Raw genomic sequence first — 21,116 nt, forward strand, 5'->3', positions numbered from 1 at the left:
AGCCACATGTGCATGAAAGCTGTCCGTTATCACATGTGCACATGGTCCTGTTGTTTGGTCCATTCAGTCAGGTTACATTTGTGATTACATCAAGGTTGGAAAAACAGATATATTTGCATATTAAAACAAGGATCAGTAATGGTGGCCAGTGGCCAGATGGTAACCTTAGATTCCCCTGGGTCAATCGTAATGAAATGGTCTACCCCTACATTACAACTAGCAAAAACTGAAGCAAGTTTATTTTAGCGACGGCTCGCCCTTGTTGAAAATATATTTGGGGAGTGGATTAAGGGTTATGTCAAAGAACACAAGGCGTCTCTTAAAATAGGCAGATTTATTCCTGTCGTGATCCCCGGCTCTGGTGTTTCTGTGATTTGCACCACATGTCAAATCTGCTCATGGTTCATTTACATAGACCTCCATCTGATATAATGACATCCATCCATTGCATTCATACATTCATTTCCATGTAAAGCGTTCATTTATTAAGGGAAATTTATTCTGCATCTATCTGGCATAATAATGTGCCAACTGAGTACAATAGAATATCTAATCTGCCCATTTTCTATTGAGCATATTTGATGTATTACAACTCCAGATTTTTTGCAAATAAACTGCCGTTTTCTGTCATTCATCTCGCAGAGGAGCGTTGATGTTCCTTCGTTTGAAAAAAAAAAAAAGAAGCAGATAAAAAACTAAAAAAAAAAAAAAAAAAAAACAGTTCAGAGCTGTCAATCATTGCTAAATCTGAGGTTGCTCAGGCAACCTGCAAATGCTTCCTGGGTCAAAAGGTTATTTGGCACCTCAGCCTAGTTAAGAAATGGGATCAGGGGTCAAAACCGTCAGCCTCTTTACATCTCAGGGGTGCTGGGGAGGGGCAGCCCTAATAGCCAGATTGAGTTTGAAGGTCAAGGTCGACCCCATGGCAATGGTAATATGTCTTTCTTCACCACACGCCTTTTTTTAAAAAAAAAAAAAAAAAAAAAGAAAAACAACAGAGAATCATCTAAAATCTCTGCAACACAACAGTGCTGAATCAGCCACAGTTTGTTTTTGTTTTGATTAGGGTGGAGATTCTCCAGCCAATAGTGAATTGTTTATCAAACCACAATTGACGAGGAGAGAACAGTGCACCAGGCTGTTTTGTTTAGTTTTTTTTTTTTTTTACACTAAACAAGTCTTGTAATTGAATTATGGGCATGCATTGAGGGATATGAATTCACCGAGGTACAGATGGACTATCCATTAGAAGAGTCCAGGGCGAACATTGAATAAGGGCCAAGCCGGGGACAGACGTGGTCCTTCAGCCTGTATTTCCAGGGACAGTCATTAGCGAGTGTAAATTATACAGTGTCTCACGCTGGACAAACAATATGTCAATGTTCCTTTTGGTGGGTTGCTGGGGTCACAGCAATTAACGTGGGTAGTGTTGTGTTTGCTCATCAGCACAAAACCGGGAATGAATGATTCTGCAGTTTGCTTGGGGTTTACTTGTGATTACTACTTTTTGTTGTTTTTAATCGCTGCAGATGGGGACCGACACACACCGTCTCTTCCTTTGCAAACAGTTTTAATCGCTTTTGTTGGGAAGAAAAAAAAACAAACACCAAACATAGCAGAGCTGAAATGGTTCAGCTTCTGGAGCAGAGGCCTTTTCTTGAGCAGGAGTAATCTGAGAAGCAGGGCCCGTGCGCCGTGATCCAGTTAGGACCCCCGGTTATTAAACACACATGCACAACATATGAGCTACGTCATGCTAAACAATGACTGCATTGATAGGTGAAATCAATTTGTGCCTTTATAGATCCTGTAAGTGCACAAGTAAGAGGCAGAGCACGGAGGATGAATGCCTGCAGCTTAATTACACCCCGCGTCTTGGCAGAGCATTCCACTTGTGCAGAACGAGCAAAGCTAGCTTGTAAAGATCAGAAAACCAGTGGGACATTTAATGCTTTAACCTGAGCTAACTTTGCTCCAGCTGCCATGACATGTTATTGCTAAAAGAGCTCATAATTTTACTGCAACTCCAGGACTGTTTTTTATGGCTTAATTTCCTGAACAATTTGCTCAGTTATACTTCAGTGTTTCAACACTCTGACTTCTATCCTGCAGTGAGGACTCTGATTTTGGTTTCAGCACCACCTACTGGAGCAACGACACCTCTCTCATGCTCAGCCAAACTGAAGATGCAAACTAGTCCCTGTGCAGTAATAATACTTATTTTACTTAAAAAGTAGAAGACAAGTCAAGTGAAGTATGGACAGAGGCTGTGTTTTTCCAAAGGAAACAGGCTTGTTTGCTTTCCCTCCTCATGTTCCCGGCCTACTTCATTATTACAGCAGCTTATTTCCCTGTGGTATAATTGCAGCATATGCAGCGCATGAATTTTACTGCCAGCACGCAGCAGGCCTGCAGGTGAGCCTATCAAACATCTGGTGGACTCCCTGGGTACCTGTGTCCCACAGTTAGCCCGCAGCCCTCCTATACGTGTATGTTAGGGGGAAACATATAGTATATAAGGGTTTATTCGCCATGCCATCTGTCCATTTTAATATGACTATAGCCTGTTTCAAAGTTAAATTCTTTTAATAATCAGATGCAGCAACATCGAGCCAGTTAAACAGTTGAAAACAGATGGAGAGGGGACGCTCAGGTGAAGTTATACAATAAATAGTTACCACATGTTACAAGTGAGGGGGCTTTAATGTTGGCAGTGTGGTAAAAATTGTCGACTCTTGATTAATCAAATGGATATTTATCTTTGATTTCCACGAGTCACATAGAAAAAAGTATTGAAAGAGAGTTCACAAAAGGTTTCTACTTTTTTCTGAATGATTTCTGTGCTGCTGCTATAAACTTTAGCATCAAAGACCAAGCTCACAATACTGCAATTACAGTTTCCCCACCCAGTTACTATAACATGATCAAATACATGAGAAAGCTTAAAATGATAGTTTAAGACTTGAACACCAAAAAATGTTTCATGTCTTTACATCAAAATTATTTAATGTTCTTTGCCAAATATCAGACAGCAAAGTAAAAATGATGAATTTGTTTTACAGTAAGCTGTGTGACAGGATTTTATGAATTAAAAATGACCTTTACACTTCTATCTCATATCAAAAACACAAATTCATTGGAGTTCTCTTCTTTTTCCAAACTCTTGAAAGGCGGTGGTGTACACGTGCCGTAACACGTCTCAGTCAGGTGAAAATCTGCAGCTAAAATGAGGTTTGCAGAGAAATGGTCATCTATTGTTAATGTCCAAATGGATAATGCAAAATGGTATAAACCCAGATAGGAGTTCCATTTGCATATATATATCTATATTTTCTTTTCTTAATGGGAAATGCAAATGTGCCATTTTGTGGTGACTGTGTGTTTGGGAGCCCTCGTGTTGAATAAATGTGACTCTAGGGTATCCCCGCGCACCTCGGCATATTAATCATCGTGACACGTTCACGACCCTTCTAATAAGACAGGGGCCACAGTGCACCCCCTCAAACATCCCATCCCACCCCAGCCCCACTCCCTCTTTGTCTCTCGGTCAGTCCCAAGGGACGGGAGAGGGTGGTGGGGGAGGCCACGCTCGAGCTGGGGATGGAGAGGAGGGGGTGTGTGTGTGTGTGTGTGTGTGTGTGTGAAGTTAGACCCCCTCATTCAGAAGCCCTCCCCTGGGACAACGGCAGGCACAAGACTCCTATTAGGACTGAGCACAGTAGCCCCCCAGGAGCAACAAAAGACACCTCCTAATGCTCCCTGTTCTAGCTCAGTGAACACACACACACACACACACACACACACACACGGAAACATGCAGCTACACATAAACACACGACACACACAAGCTCCAAACTGACCGTCTTTAGCAAACACACTCATTGTTTTTAGTGTTGGGGTTATGTGTGTTTGTATTATGAGGGGAACGTCTGCGGGACATCTCCAGCAGGATGGGGACGGAGGATGAAAAGAGCGAGCGTGCAGTGAACTGCAATAAGGTGGACAGCTGGACAGCAGGAAGCATGCTGGGGTCTCACCACTTGTGTTTGTGTGCATCCACACATACATGCGAGATGGTAACACCAGAGGACAACGTTATGCTCTGTTTTCAGAAGTTAATTCCAAACTTTTTTTTTTTTTTTAAAAACACATTTTATATAAAGCAGATATCTAGACAAGACAAGATAGAAAGATGGCTCTGACTGATTTGCAGGCTCCGTTTTATAGTGCTGCTGCTCTGAATTGCTGACACGCTTTAGTCAGATTATGAATGAATATTAACATGTGTTTTTTGCACTGTATTTAAACAAAACACCACTGCAAGATGACAATCTAAGACAACAGTAAACAGTTGTTATATTTCAAGACGATCCTGCACACTTGCAGTGCATTTTAGCCCTCTGCTCAATATGTTCCAATACATGTCATGTCTGTAAAAGTACAGAGAAAGTCTTTCACATGACGAGAGGAAAACTAAAATAAAACTGAGCAGAGTTTGTTAACTTGTGCCGATCAGAAGTAGCAGTTTTGATTTGGTTAGTATGAGGTTCTGACATGTATGTCCCTTTAATGCTATTTAAATTGTGGTTATTGTTATAGATTTCACATTTTTCTGGCTTTGTTTCTTACATTAGCTCTGGCCAAGTTTCCCAGAATACACCAGGATTGTATCAGTGTGTGTTTCAGTCTAAAAAAAAATCAGATATTCATTCAATCAGCTGAACCTTCACCAAGTTGAAAGACATCATTTGCAAAGCTGAAACAAAAATTTTGTTGTTGGAAATGTAATTCTTAGCCTTGGACTCTATCTGAAATGTGCTGCAACTTAACAGTGTGTTTGTTTACCCGAGTGTGTGTGGCATTCAATTTGGCAGTGACCCTCCTGAGAGACTATCGTTTCAGAAATGGCAGAAGCCCTGAGGCGAAGGCTTCAGCAGGGACGGAGCTTAGAGGTGACTGATGGAAAACGGAAGGAAGAGAATAAACACTTGAGAGACGGTTAGAATTTCAGCCGTTATTACTCAGATGATAGAAACTTAAAACTTATACAGATGCAACATAGATCATCTCTGGGTTTGCAGGCTGACATTATGTCACTGAGCATGATGATAATGTTCCCTACTGTATATTACTGCTGAGTTACTTCACTGGTTACCTGATACATCTGTTGATTAAAGTTAAATAACCCGAGGACAAAATTTACACCCTTTATCAGCTTGCATTGCACTGCTGGTCATCAAGTCGCTGTGCTGTAACTAATGTCACCAAGGAAAGCTGCAAAACAATTGCCAGAAACCTTGTTGGCCTGCAACAACACTGATTTAACCATTAGTTCAGGTCTTTTACCACTTACTTATTTACTGCTCAAGTTCAAGGTGACAAGCACAACTAATCCAACGTACAAACTCTGCAGCAACATTAGTATGATACAAAATAACAACAGTACGATTTTACTCTTTAACAGAAACATAAACAGTTCAGTTCATATCACCCGATATCGAACAGCGATATAAGACAGACAGATTACTGGCTGTTCACTCATTTTGTTCATCCCAGCAGTTCTGCAAAACCTGTGGCAGAGGGATTATAATTAAAACTGCATGGAAGAAGCAGACTTCTACAAACCTACCTGCCTATCTAGAGGCCTGTTCTACATTATCTCACGTTACATGTGGCTGATGACAACACATACTGTATAAACACTGGCTAACACATTTTGGTTGTAGTTAAAAAGACTCAGTTCGACCGCTGAGATCATTTTTCTCACTGGTGAAACATGGTCACTAATATTCTTTCACGTGACATGTGCAAAACAGTTATCTTTATCCAAAGTTACTTTTTGAAGAGTTGTACATTTATGTACGAGATGAACACAGGAATAATTTCATATTGTAAAGCCCATTTTGGACAAGCACGTCCATGGCACAACACACCACTCGCCAGGCTCGCACCCAAAGTTCAACTAGGCAAAGAAAGGCGGTTTTGAAAACCACCTATTTTGCTCTGTCCTCCACAACATCACCAAACACCTGATGAGATGTGTGCTGAATGCAGCAGCAAGTGGAGCTCGAGTCACGTTATGTACGGAAGGACCATAACTTATTTGTTAATGCTACATTTTATGAGGACAAACAGATATTAACACTTGCAGATCCATGAAACCAGGGCAAGAACCAGGTTTAACTGTCTCACAGTACATCTGTGTTTGGAAATCATTCAACAGTTGCATTAAGCTGCTGTAACAATGCATTAGACACATCCCCTGTGCTAATATCCTAATCCATATGATATCCCATAGATAGGTAGTGAAGTGTCATTTTTATCGTTTAATGACATTTTGCTGCAAAAAACCCCCAACAATCATCTCATCCGAGTTTAATTTACTTCTTTCTTCTGTAAAATGTATAGTATTGTGTCCCTTATGTCTGATTTTATTTGTAGTGAAACGTTATTTCTTCATTGCAGAGGACCAGTAGGTTGAAACTGAGAACATGATCCCTCATCTGCTTCTCAATTTTGAACACAGCCAATAGTGTCTGCTGGAATACTCAAGGTACTACTACTGGGAGCTGAGGTGAGAATTTTGCCCCCAAGGCCACCCGTGTTCTTGATATTGTACATGACTTTTGATACTGTCAAATATGCAGAGTAATAAAAATTATATAAAAAATAATAATAAAAACACCTATCCTAATTATGCAGATGACACATGTATCTCTTTAACCAAATGATGATGCTTAGCCTGACATCCCCACAGCAAACTGCAAAAGCAAGTAAGTCTGGAACGTCTCTCTCTGGAACCCTAATTTTTAATTTCCAAAGGATGTTATCAACAGATGTATATCAACACACGTCTGGATGTAACTGGATAGGGCTACAACCGATCAGAGCAATGAAACATGTGACGTGGCACTGAGCAACAGACAGAGCATGCAGAGATGAACTTTGATGGTGTAGCTTTAAAACATCTGTGAACGAATTTTGCGATTTTTGCCCTCAGAATCTGTGAATAGTACTTCAACATAAAGTCTTGGCTGTTTTCAGTGAAGCCTCAACGGTGCTCCTCTTTACTGAGCGAGATTTATAGATCAGACCAGCAGATACAGGGACTTCACAAAAGTCAAGGCTGTGCCCCTTTTTGGAGATAGGGAGCTGAAGATCTGACTAACGTCAATGCAATTGATGCAAGCATTAAATTGTTGTTAAATGAATGTTTGTTTTAAAGAAATGTCTGTTTTGTGACCTTGCCTGAACCTGAGCATTCGCATTACGAGAATAAATGAAGGTTGATCGGCATCATGTTCCTTCAGTCTTCCCGCGTTCAAGTGGATGGACTGAATCAACACGACCCTCACCCATGGTCATGAGCTTTGGGTAATGACTGAAAGAATGAGATGGTGGATACAAGTGACCGAAATGAGCTTTCTCCATAGGGTGAGCTCAGCCTTCGAGATAGGGTGACGAGCTCCGACATCTGGAGGGAGAGACGCTGCTTTTGCGCGTCGTAAGGGGCCACTTGAGGTGGTTCGGACATCTGATCAGGATGCCTCTTGGGCACCCCCTTTAGAGGTCTTCGGGGCACATCAAACTGGTAGGAGGCCCCAGGGAAAACCCAGAACATGCTAGAGGGATTTTATATCTTTCACCTAGCCTGGGAATGCCTCAGGATTCCCTGTGAGGAGCTGGAAAGCCTTGCTGGGAAGAGGGACGTTTGGAGCACTTTGCTCAGCCTGCTGTCCCCGCAGCCCGGCCTCGGAAAACAGATGAAAATGAATTAATGGATGGATGACTGACTGACCAGGTTGCCCGCTACGTAACAGCTTCTTGCTCTATATGTGACGGCGCATTCCCTTTCTCCAAAAGGGGGCGAGGCCTTGGTGAAGACAGGTCTTTAGCTTGGAGCCATAAAGCCTTCTATCAGGAGAAAATCAGAGAACAGTGTTTTTGAATTCATTGTTGGTGCAGCCCACTACACAGCAACCCTTTAGCACAGCATTGGAGATATTTCAACTTTCTGTGTTTACGCCTACTCTGAATTGCATTTGGCGCAAAGGCTCCTTAAAGGGATAGTGCCCCCAAAAATTAAAATTCAGCCATTATCTACTTACCCATATGCTGAGGGAGGCTCAGGTGAAAACAAACATAATTGAAAACACAAAATATCTCCATGCTGCTCGTCCGTAGTGATCCAAGTGTCCTGAAGCCCCGACATAAAAAGTTGTTTGGAAAAACGTCATTTGAACTCTGTTTTTAGCCTCACTGTAGCCTGTAGCTCTGACTGCCTCTCTGTGCACCGCACTCATGTGTGTGCGCTTATGCGAGACCATGAGACGTGAGCACTGCGTTCATGTGTGTTCACATGCTTTCGCTGGTCTGAGCTTGGTGTACACAGAAGCAGTTAGAACTACAGGCTACAATGTGGCTAAAAACAGAGTTCAAATGAAGTTCAAACAACTTTTTGTGTTGGGGCTTCAGGACACTTGGATCACTACGGACGAGCAGTATGGAGATATTTCGTGGTTTCAATTATGTGTTATTGGACGTTTGAATCTGGGGCGCCGTAAGCCTCCATTTGGTGGAGTTGTGTTGCTACCCCCTCTCTCCTGGGATCTCCTGAAGGGATGTGAGGATTCTAAAACTTCACCTGAGCCTCCCTCAACATATGGGTGAGTAGATAATGGCTGAATTTTCATTTTTGGGTGCACTATCCCTTTAAGCTGTCAGATATTGTCTAAAACATGCCCCATATTCGACACGGGCCAGGTCAGCTGGAAATCTGTCTGACCAGGAGGGGAACCAAACGCATCTGCCAGAGCAAATAAAACATGAGTTCGCACATTTAGATCGTTACTAGGCTGAAAATGCTCCGCAACCAATACACTCAACTAATCAATGATGAAATGATACAGATACAGACAATATCTTGATTATTTTCTCCTGTCTGTCTATTACCATATGAAATGTCATAAGCCTGTAGCAACATTATGCTCCATGTAGTGGGAACAAACTTCCAGAATAAACATGACATTCACCTCTAAGAGCAGGTGAGAACTAGTCTGTTCGCCATCTGAAGACTATTATCCAAACCAAACCTTCATCCATCTGTTTGTCCTTGTTTTCATTTTCTAATTCAACTGATGTTTGTCTCTTCGTCTTTCTTTAATGCATTATTGCTTTATGTGTTAACTAAACTTCTGAATTTCCAGCCTGCTCTCTAGCAAAACAATTAATCTAATCCAGCAAAGGAAATTATAAACATGGATGTTACTAATACTATGGCATTACTATTGATGTACTTATTGTTGCTCATTCTGACACCTGAACACATTCAAACAAACACTATCCCTTACACATGCTGAGCACTTATTAGTTTCATCACCTTAAATGCTATAAAATGTGCCATGTTTCTCCCTGTATGTCTTTCTGTTTGAGCAAACTCAGTTACTGAAAAAAAAAACCTTCCTGAGGCCACCCAAATCTGTCTTAGCCAAGAGACTTAGAGTGGCCAACCCTCGCTCTTGGAAGCATTTTCATCTACAGTGTTTCCTCGTGATTTTCCAACCAACGTGAGAATATTGTTCCCTTTATGAGCTATCCATGGGTGTTGTGCACTATATAAATCAAACTTGGCTCTTGTCCCTGAAGAACTTCGACTGTGCATTTTCCATAATGAACTTCCTGGGATGATGTGGGTACGGCAGGCAGAAATACTACCACAGGTGATAAATACAGCGAGAAGCTGCTCTCCTCTGCCGCAGAAAAGAGGCTAATTAAATTTTCATGTAGATAATCATGAGGTAATCCACCGTTAATTGTGCTTCTATCCGACACAGTGGTTCCCTCATGGGATCAAGCATTGTGCCCATGCAGCATTTCCTTTGCTTAAACGCCTCTCAGATTTAATGGACTCTTCCATAAACTGATCCTCAGCAGCTCCTCACACACGACCACACAGAGCCTGAACGCATCCATCAACAATAATCCCCTCAATGATCTCCATTTTATCTTTTCACTCCCCTCCTCCTCCTCCTCCTCCTCTTCACTCATGTCCCTTAATTACTGGTGTGAAGTAATTATTTCCTTTATTAGTGAAACGTAACATCTGTTTCAGGTCTTTTTAATTGTACCTATAAAACCCTTGCATGATTTCTGTCCCTTTAGGATAGGACTGGGCTGCTTGTTGCTCCCTGCGGACTCCCTCCCTTCTTCCCCCCACCCCCCCCTTCATACAGCGTGAGCCGCGGTGCACCTAACTCGATCACACTCTTTAGAAACCCTTTTAAGAAGCAATGAGGAGCTCACCAGTGCTCACAAGCAGTGAAAACAGAGATCATCTTTCATTTTTTAAAAAAGGAAACAAAAAAAATAATATCCTTGCTCATCTATGCCTCCAAACTCATGTGTTACATCCATTCTCCCAACTGCTCAGTGTTGTATTTTTGGTAAAGCATGCATTAAATTCCTAGGCAACATATTCCCAAATGCCAAGAGGAACGACCGGCTGCAGGGACTGGTACACGGGAGCGTGGGAATAGGGGAAGGAGGGTGGAAGGAGTGAGATTCCTGAGGTCCTGGGGAAATTTTGTCCCTGTATTAATAGACTTTGGTCCCTTTGAAATTTTATTAGCCATAAAGTTGACAGTATGTTGTGCAATTTCTACAGACCTTTCATTCTTACGTTTTTACTTCTTTTTAAACAAACCAGTCGTGCCCCCCTGTGTCCAAACAATTCAACACCAAAGTTTATCTTTCCCTCGACTGATGCCAGCAACTACACAGGGAGAACAGGTGTCATCGTCAAACTGAGACCTCCATGGAATAAATAAATCTATAAAAACCTCACATAGTCATCAACTTCCAGCAAACACTAGCCACTGAGCTGAAGACAGTCCGACTTCTGCTGCTCTGTCCTTTTAGCGCTCTCCCTCTTAATTTTTATGGTTCCTGCACCTTCAGGAAATGACCCTTTTATAGGGTCAACACTATAAAAGACTTGTTTTTTTGTGGGAGTGGTAAGTGGATGAATGTGTGTGTGTGAGCATGTGTGTGTGTGTGTGTGGTGGGGGATAAGTGTTCAAGTTACTACCGGTTCGTCTTTGCTGCCAAAGAAAGAGACCCGATGAGGTTAATAGTCTCCTCTTCCAATATATCACATAGCTGTGAACTCTGTGACCCTTTTTGTCAATAGGAGAACTTTTCTCTGGAGTGTGTGTGTGACTGTGTGACTGGGTGTGAGTGTGTGTGTGTGTGTGTGTGCGCGCGAGAGCATCCTCATGTGTCTACGCAAGTGTGCACATGTGGAAATTTGTACATTTGTACCTTTACATGTGTGTAGATGTTCATTTTTCAACTGAAGAGTTGTGTAAGCCTGTGCTCGTACTGAATGTGCCTCATCTTAACAGGATTACATAATAATACCAGTATAGCACTTCCTAATGTTAGCCTACATACGATCATGATGGACAAGATGAAATGTGGGTATAAAATAGTTTAACAAAATGAGAACTTTCAAGAATAGCTGAGTGGTCATTAGTAATGTTTTAAATGTGGCATTCTTTATGCCTAAACTTAAGTTTGTGCTCCTTTAAATGGTCAAGCTTTCCTTGCTGACAGGGTTAGGGGCTAGGGTTAGTCAGTGATTTCCTATGTTTTGGACGCACTGCAATGAAAAAATGTAAACATGGCATAAATGCTCAGAGGGAGGGTAAGTGAGTGAGGAATCTCTTTTACTGGACAATGTCAACATTACTCAAAACCTTTCAAAATGTCACAGCAAAGAAGCTGATAAAGAACACATTAAGCTTCACACACAGACTACCTAAACTAAGTCATATCCGTTGTATTCTTAGTCCACAGATGTGGCATTTCTCTTTGAAGAAAAACTCCCCCCACCCCAATGACAATTCCTCTGTGAATTACCCACCCTGTGTTATGTTGAATTTGTAAAGAAAACTTTGTTTTTCTCACATACCTCAATGGTGCATGAAGAATCCAAACGCAAAACTACATCAAAACATCTGTTAACAAACTCTCACACAACTCGTGCAGTATAATCCAGGTCTAATTTATCCAGCTGTATGCGCTGTACTTCCCAAACAGACAGCTCTTTCTGGCGGGGAACTACACTGAAAGTGAAACTTATCTAATCTTTCTTCAAAGCCAGAATCTATTGACAAAACAGTCATTTCACCTGCTGCTGATCTACGGCTGCCTTGATCAGTTAGTTTGTGTTAATGTGTGACTTTGTTGAATGCGAACCAACCCTTTAAAACACCAATGTCACACAATAACACAAACAAACTAACTGATCAAGGCAGCCGTAGAACAGCTGCTCCTGTGGTCAGCATGGTAAAACTACTCTTTTTGTCAATGGAGTCTGTAGAGAAGATAGATAAGTTTCACTTACAGTTCATTTCTCCATCAGAAAGGTCTGTCTGTTTGGGTAGTACTGAACATACAACTGGATAAATGAGACTTGGATTATACTGCATGAGTTGTGTGAGAGTCTGTAAACATGTTTTGATGTAGTTTTGCTTTTGGATTCTTCATGCACCATTGAGGTATGTGAGAAAAACAAAGTTTTCTTTACAAATTCAACATAACACAGGGTGGGTAATTCACAGAGGAATTGTCATTGGGTGGGGGGAGTTTTTTTATATAGTTGTGTTGTCATTAAACTTGGACCCTTATGACTTCAATTCATTGGGAATTTTGTCCATTTTTGGATTCTTTGTTCACCATGAAGGCATGCAACAAAAACTAAGTTCTCTGTACAAATTCAACGTAACACGGGGCGAGCAACTGATAAACAAGTGGTCATTTGGGGGTGGAGTATTCCTTTACATCTTTTTTCTGTGCTGTTTTTTTGTGTGCTCTTTTCAGTATTATTATTACTGGAGTATTTAATGGAACAGTTGAATAGTGTGTGGTCAATGAGCATAAAAACATACATACAGAGACAGAGAGAAAGACAGGAGGAGGAGGTCACTGATGGAAGGGGAAGGTCTGGTCTAAATGCCTTGGACAGGTGACAAATGGGAGACTAGTGGGGTCAAATCCTCACCCCACCTCGGGCAAAACGAACCGAGCTCCCAAATTCACACACTGCATGCACGCTTGCGCACAATTACTACACACACAAATCAACATATATGTTAATGTAAATAGATCTGATAATAAAAATCAACGCTCGTTCATGATGCTGTGCGAGAAAATGACCCTGATAAACTGCTTCAAACAGACTCCTTTTTCATGCATGAACAGTGAGCGCAGCGGTTACCTACACAACACACTATACGGAGGGTGATGTTTTAGTGCCGCACTATGATATAAATAGCTGTACTTTTCCATGAAATTTCATAGTAATTAGAGACCAGGAAGCATGGACCCTCTCAACCCCCACTGCGGCACCCACGTACCTTGAGTGAATACTAAGAAGCAACTCTGGCACAGGTCCAGTTCAGTATGTACTGTGTGAACCCACATGGCCCATCAAAGGCAGTGTGCACGACCGTGAAAGGGTGATTGGGTTCGAGGTGCGCAGGGAATAGTGTTTGAAGTCCTCCTTCTATCAGAGAGACAGAAAAGGCACTTTTAATCCTGTGGGATCACTAAGGCGCCACAGGCAAAAAGAGATGCACTCATTCTCTCAACTCTTCCATGAGTACCGGAGAAAAAGAAGAGGAAGGAGAGAGGGGGCTAACGGGGAGGAAGGTGGGGGGGATGGAGGGAGGAAAAGGGGGGGGGGGGGGGGGGGTGAGGGGTGGGAGAGAAAGAGATGGAGAGAAGGAGCAGATGATAAAAGCGGCAGCTGACGTGGAGAGATGAGGAGAACAGAACAGAACAGGAAGGGCTGTAACATAACAGATACAGAAATAATGTCAGTCATTAGCTCCTCGGGCTGGCATGAGGGCCATTAGAAATATGCAATTAGCCAGCGTCATGCATAATGCCCCTTTTTCTGGCTTGTATCAAATCACTTTGCATGGTGTGCGAGTGTGGACGTGCAGAGGATGAGAAGCAAAAATACACTATATATTGAGGATATGGAGGATATTGTTGATTTCACTTGTAATGTACAGATGAGTGTGTTAGGCATACAGAGGTGTCTGTATTTACAGGTGGACAGAGATAGTCCAATGTAGGATTGATCCGCACATCAGAGAGATGACAGCCAGTTATTATAGAAGACCTTCACTGTCAGCATCCGAAATAGATCAATCAATAGACAGATAGATAGAAGCGCTGACACACTGATTATCCTGTGGAAATGCCCTAAAAATAGTTGCCACATAAAGCAAACGATTGACAAATGTCAAACTGAATGCCTCCTCTATTCACCTGTATGATGCAAGATATCAGCTGTGCACTGTTCTCCTTTATGATGAACTGAACTGCATCACTCGCATCAGAGCAAAAAACATCTCTCAAAAGAAACGGTGGTTAAAAAAGTACAAAATAGTTAAAAGCTTTGATAAAAACTAAAGCCATAGAGTGCTTCTTAGGCCAGCGCAGAAGTTAGTGTCACTCTGGTTCCCTCATTAAAAGCTTGTGGAATTTTTCCATTGGATTTTGGAATACTGCAGAATACAATCAAAAGTTTATGAAACTTACATGTTTTCTTTAGCTTTTGAGTTTTAGGACTCATTCCTGCAGCACTCTGCGGGAAAGGTCGAGATAAAATTTAGATGACATTTGGAACTGTATGTTACAACATGTCAAGTGAAAGTTGATTTGCTGTAATTACAGATACAGGTGGGACTGTCCGGTCAGGTGAGGACAGAAAAGTATAATTAAACTCTAAGATATTATAATACACCTCAAACAACAAAAAGTAATTGATGAAAGTAAAGAAACCGAGGCTCTTAGATGCAAATCCCAACTAGATAGATAGATAGATAGATAGATAGATAGATAGATAGATAGGCATAGGTTTCTTTTGAACATTGGGGGACACACATATGAAACAGGGGATTTGGGGGTATCAAACATTTAATTTCCTGCATTTTGGTGAATTTTTATGCACCAGTTTGTGCCCACTCTGTATCAATTTATGGTGCAACTATCTTTACTTAAAATAAAAGTCCTCTCCACTGGGAACAAATGCACATGCTTTAAATTTTGAGGGGGATGTGCCCCCTGCATCCCCCCAGAAACCTACACCTATGCTTAGATAGATAGATAGATAGATAGATAGATATTATAATGACAACACGATGTCAGACAACACGAGGCCAAAGTCTCCTGCACACAGGCGTATCTTTGTTCATTGGTGGAGTAAGAAAAAACTGATTATTTGGAGTGTGTTTTATCCGCCTTGTGCAGAATATATTACGTGTGTAAATGTTGTTGAACCCCGCGATTCGCCAGGGAAAGGTCACACACTCCCCTCGACCTCGAGTGATTCTGTCTCTTTGTGTACTCGTGGTGAAAAAAAAACGAGCTGCGCCCATAAACTTCGCATTTAAAAGGCAAGTGCGGCCGAGGGGGGCCGCTGCATGAGGGGAACAATAGCAGCTTTTTGGACACACTTTTTCTCACTGCGATGAACAGCAGGGAAACCGGTAGAGCCTCCTATAAAAGACCGATAGAGCACAGCTGCCAGGGTTCAACAGTAATTTTATAAAATGTCTCCAAGGGGCCTGCCTGCGGTTTATCTGTGGATTTATGGGAAACTATAAGAGGGCGAGCAAATTGTTAGAGGGGCAATAATCAGAGGGCCTCACGGCGCGATCATAACTCCAGAATTTAGGGCCTTTATGCAAAAGAAGGCATAAAGGATAAATTGATGCAACTGCCAGCCAAATGCTGCATTATCATTAATAATGCACTTGACATTCACACGGCTCTGTCATGCGTTTACACCCCGTCAAACACACACACACACAAAAATCCTGCATAAGAGGGAAAGTTTGAACATGACAGCAGGTGGACTGGGCAGCTAAATATTAGACTGCTGCTTCAATAGGACTTAGCCCTCCATCATCATCATCATAAACATCATCACCATGAAAACAAAAGTCCATCAGGCCATATTGGAGCTGTCTGTTTCAGAGTGACGAGGCTCTTTATGCTGCTGATTATTGATTTATCAGCCTAACGCGTAATCCCTATTTTGACAGCCGTGGCCAGCAGCTGACCGCAGACCATTTGTCTAATATTATCATTCCGCATCAGACACACAGAGTGGACCCCCAATCTGAAAAAAGTAGGTTAGGTCACTCACTTGAATGAGCCCCAGCGGCTCCACTGTCCACGCAGCAGGCCTGAGTCACTTGAGCCTATCTGCTCCGCAATTACGCGCATGACGCATTTGGAGACAATATTGTTGGGTTGTAAACTATTACTCACGCTCAGAGGCCATGGTGATCACGGACTCCGTGGTGGCGTGGTACTCATCCTCCTCCATAAACTCATCCTGGGACGACGCGTCTCCCTGGAAGTCGTGGTGGTCCAGGAGCTGCTGGAGCGGAGGCGCCTTGGGCAGCAGCTGATTGACCACCTCCCGGCTGATGTTGGGCGCCTGCTTCAGGCGCAGCTTGCTCAGGATCTGGGACTTGATGGTCTCTAGTCTCAGCACTTTGCTCTGCTCCCTCCAAACGCAGGCGGAGCACTCGTGAGAACCGGCGTCCTCGTCCAGCAGGGACAGTCCGGCATCCGTAGGCGTCTCGCTGGCAGAAGGCAGCAGCAGATTGGGTTCATCGCTCCCCGACTGTCCCAGGGAGATGAGCACCATCAAGCACAGTAAGAAGTTGTACCTCGGCATGACGATGCGTGGACACCAGGCAATGCAACTTTTTTCTTTCTTTTGCTTGTCTTTTCACTCGCTTTATTCCGTTATATCCCCTCTGCCGGGTGTGCGTCGCTCCTTGCCTTATCCTACAAAAGGCAGGGAATCAGTGACATGCATCTAATCCAATACGATCACTCCGAAGTTGCTGCTTTTTTGCAGGAGATTTTGCAATAAATAAAAAAAAAAGTACGTTCCAGTGTGTCTCGGTGCAGGCTGCTTTGATTGAAAGTGAACAAATTATCTGTCTGATGAATGCATAGCCCGCTCACGTGTACTATAATGGTTGTTTTGGGGTTCTTCTGTACAATTTAGTCCATGGAGGTGTGTGAGTGTTCAGAAGTGTCACTGAAAAATGTGCAAGTGCGGTCAAAAAGGGGCTCTTTATATATCTCAGCTGCCCGGTGTCGTAATCCGTCTCCATTGGCTAAGATTGCAACAAAAGGCTTTTAGGTCTGTCACCAAGTCAAGAGGGACAGAGCGAAGGGAGGGTGCACGCACTGTTATGGGAGTATAAATGTTTTTACAGTGCACACACAATGTCTCACATTAGAGATATTGCCCAATTAGGTTATTATGATGATGACATAAACTATGGCTCATTGCGCCTGTTGTTGGAGCCTAAATGGTTTATTATGGTGTAAAAATGAATTAAAGAAAAGCCTCATGGATTCCTCCCGAATTCTCCACATCATCTCCTTAATCACACACATCTAAGTGCATTTTAATAAGAACCCACTGATGAGAAATCGTTTTAAGGACCTACCAGGTGTTTTAATGCAGATTATTTAGTTTTTTATTTAAGTTGCACGAGCTTGTTCGATGCAGGGCTCTCCAAAGTGAGCGTCAAAGTATCTTTGTGAACCACTAGAGTAACAACTGGACTTTATATTTCATAACACGGGCTCTAAAATGCACAAATGAGGTTCTGAAAGGTTATGATAATAATGTAAGGTTTATGTTTATTAGCCTGTATTAATATACTGATTGAAGCCCTGCAGTAGCAGCAGGTCTGCAGAGACTTTAGAATCTATATGAGCCTACTTTGAATTGAATTTGCACTAATCAGCTATGACCCTAATAAAAATGTAACAAATTTTTTTCTGGCTTCCTTATGGATTACTGTAGTTTGTAGAATTTCAAGTCGTTTGTGTGTCACATTTACCCATAAACCCACAGTGTTTCAAAATATCACAGTATTTGATCAAAATGTAGTCCAGCTACAAATCATGGAGAGATGCTGTACTCATGACTGCACATCTGCTCAATAAAAGTTGTGATATTTCTGGACCTGATTTATTTATGTACAAATTGTACTTCACATAGCAATGAGTCTCTTAGTGAACCATCACTGACCCACTAGTGTCATCTGCTGGAGGAAAACACAGCTGCAGCTGCAGAGCAGATCTGCTTCCAGGAATAGTTTTCATGTGTGATGCCTCTTTCATTGCTTGATGTGTCCAAATTGTGGTACTTCGTTGTAAAACAGGGCCCTTTAGTCATGAGCTCATTTAGTTTGGGAATACAGCAGTATTTTTTTTAAAATACTGGTAGGACTAGAGGTTAGTGAGGATCAAGCATTAGTGCTCCATAAATGAATCCAGTTGTCTCTTAATGTTCTTCGGTGGAGCTTCCAAGACATTAATATATGGGAAACATTTTGCTGCTGTTTGCTCACATTTCCTTCTTTAATTCTCTTGTGTGCAAACAGTGTCTTACACTGGAAGCTTCTTTCCATGAATGAACATTAAATTAAATAACACTACACTGCTGACCTGAAACATCTTCAGAAACGATCTGCCTTATCTAAATGAAACTGATTGAAACCATAAACCAGAGAGTCCTCAAGGGATAGCTGCATGTCCCTGTTTAGTGTGTTCGTAGATTTTTATGAAATTTCATGTAAATCATCAATATTACATTTTTACAGCACAGCATTCACTCACCAACACAACAGCTCAATTTAGAATAACAAAACTTCCATGTAATGCACCTAACCTGAACCTCAGCAGTAGTGGAAAATAACCATGTAGATTTACTCTAGCACTGTACTCAAGTACAGTCTGTACTTTACTTAAGTATGCTACTTTATGCTCCTAATCCACTACAATTCAGAGGCAAACATTGTACTTATTACTCCCCTACATTTATTTGATAACTTTAGTTGCCACTGATGTATTACAAATGTGGACTTTCTTATATACTTTAAAAAAATTGCAATTTCACCAAAATATAGACTTTGTTGACTTAACTTGTACTTGTAACAGAGTATGTCTTCACTGATGTATTGCTAAACTGTGGCATCAGTCTTCTTATATAACTCTTAGCAAGAAAGTGAACATGTTTATTTCACAAAATGCTGAACTATTGCTTTATGCTACACATTTAGGGGACAGAAAATGGCATTTGTAAGAGAGCTGCAAGCAGAAAATCCAGGGGCTGTCAGTTCTGACTGTCTTTGGGTTTGTTCCTTTTCCTTTTGGTCCTTACCATGAAAATAGTTTTAGGTGTTAATATTTTTTGTATTAAATTGATGACTTTAGATGAAAAGAAATGTTACCAGCTTAGTCTTGACTTGCACTGTACTGTACATGCTTAGCATCAAATACTGTATGTTTGCTGCAAAAACTGTTGTTTACATGTGCTTATAGATATATATGAATATGGGACCAAAAACTCACCAAAATCTCATCTGCACATCAGTTCTCAAGTCTGTAGCACCAAGACCTGCTTCCCAGAAAGGAGGCTTCATTTTGAGTCCTCAGGCTTCAGGAGCTGCTGGACTTTTTCAGCTTGTCAGTTCAACCTTCTGCTGAGCTTTTGTCCACCATCATAACCAAGAAATTGAGAGTGTGATGATGATACTGTGGAACAAGAAGAGACACATAAAGTAGTTAATGTGCGCTCCTTCATATGAATAAACTCAATCAGTCAGACATATCTCAAGTCTGTGTATTCACAATGAACCACCTCATTATAGGTTTATTCCACTGAAGACATTTTGACATATAATATCACAATAAAGAACAGCTGTAAATAATAATTAACAATGGCTTAATTCCATTTAGCTACTTTGGTTTCAGGGTCCTGATATTATAGATGCTGGCTCACTGTACCACTGTCATGTCTTACCTAACATACAAAAAGAGCCATTAGTAACACTTGTGCTTTTATGACAGGCCAAAATATCTGCTGGGATAAAAGGTCAATGAGCCAGTGGTCATAAATCAGTTATAGTAATAATATATTAATGAATAAAGTCGGCAAAGTGAAATTTGATAGACTCATTCATAAGAGATGTGAATGTAAAGTAAGGCTGAGGGGTGAATTGAGAACTGTGTTATCTGATCTGACTACACAATCACGCAAAACTTTATATTACCCCATTGAAATAAAGAAGGATGTAGAGACAATGTACATTGTGGAGCAATTATTATACAATGTTTCAGGAAGTTCTAAATAGTTCTGTTTTGTGTATGTTGACAATGGAGTCAGGCCCACCTATAGAAGTGGCCCCTGAAAGCTTTACACTTAATCCTCACTTATGGAATGCCCTGAGTTAAATAATTGGTGCTTTCAAATATCATTGCTTAATGAATTCATGCTTAGAAGTTCAAAAAGTTACAGTATCACACAGCCTGTACATTTTGTATCTGCATGTTCCATCCAGTTCTAGGTCTAATTTGTACTCTATGTTTTAATCATTACATCAAACAAGGACATTTTAAAAGTAATGTGCATATTGTATAGACATTTCCCCCTAATTCCCACGTATTTTGCACCTTATACATTCAAATAAACACAAGAAGTTTGTGCTCTAAAAAAAAAAAATAAATAAATAAGTAAATAAATAAATAAATAAGAAGGGATCAGCACTCAGTGAATAACCTCCTAAGCCCTACGACAAACTATTATGGCAAGGCTTAACTATACAGACCAATGAGCAGTGATAACTAACATGTCTTTGGGGTCATCGGGTGGGAACCTCCTTTCACCGGTGTTTCGTCTAGTTGGTCCCACGACACCTCCAGGAGGCTAGACAGTGATCTCTGGCGTCCCAGAGACACTCCCCTAATGCCAGGTCTCACTGCTCCCCACACTAACCGAACAACCTCCTTTACCTTACCTATATTACCACAGAGGAGGTAGACCCAGGGAGGGAAGCCTTGTTAGGCTATCACACTCCCCCGCCGGGTTAGGCTGTACAGTCTACCTCCCCAAGACGAGCCCTCACAACAATGACACCTCCAGGAGGCTAGACAGTGATCTCAGCCCAAACAGAACAGCACTGCCACCTTCAACCAAACCCAGGCTCCGTTTATAGTAG

General features: G+C 41.6%; 1 protein-coding gene across 3 annotated transcripts in view; it reads right to left on the reverse strand.

The window, feature by feature from the left end:
* Positions 1–21,116, reverse strand: part of gdf11 (growth differentiation factor 11) — a 39,140-nt gene that overhangs the window by 16,708 nt on the left and 1,316 nt on the right. Inside the window, exons 2-3 of one of the 3 annotated variants that reach the window (XM_049576246.1) lie at positions 19,471–19,653; positions 16,351–16,878 (exon numbers count right to left, since the gene is read on the reverse strand). In XM_049576246.1, the coding sequence (XP_049432203.1) occupies positions 16,351–16,765 (415 nt within the window). In that variant the 5' untranslated portion in view covers positions 16,766–16,878; positions 19,471–19,653. Of the gene's footprint in view, positions 1–16,350; positions 17,424–19,470; positions 19,654–21,116 lie in introns of those variants that run through there. The other 2 variants (XM_049576236.1, XM_049576253.1) reach the window with 2 other exon arrangements.

Source organism: Epinephelus fuscoguttatus, linkage group LG1 (genome assembly GCF_011397635.1).
Source record: "Epinephelus fuscoguttatus linkage group LG1, E.fuscoguttatus.final_Chr_v1".
NCBI classification, from domain to species: Eukaryota; Metazoa; Chordata; class Actinopteri; order Perciformes; family Serranidae; genus Epinephelus; species Epinephelus fuscoguttatus.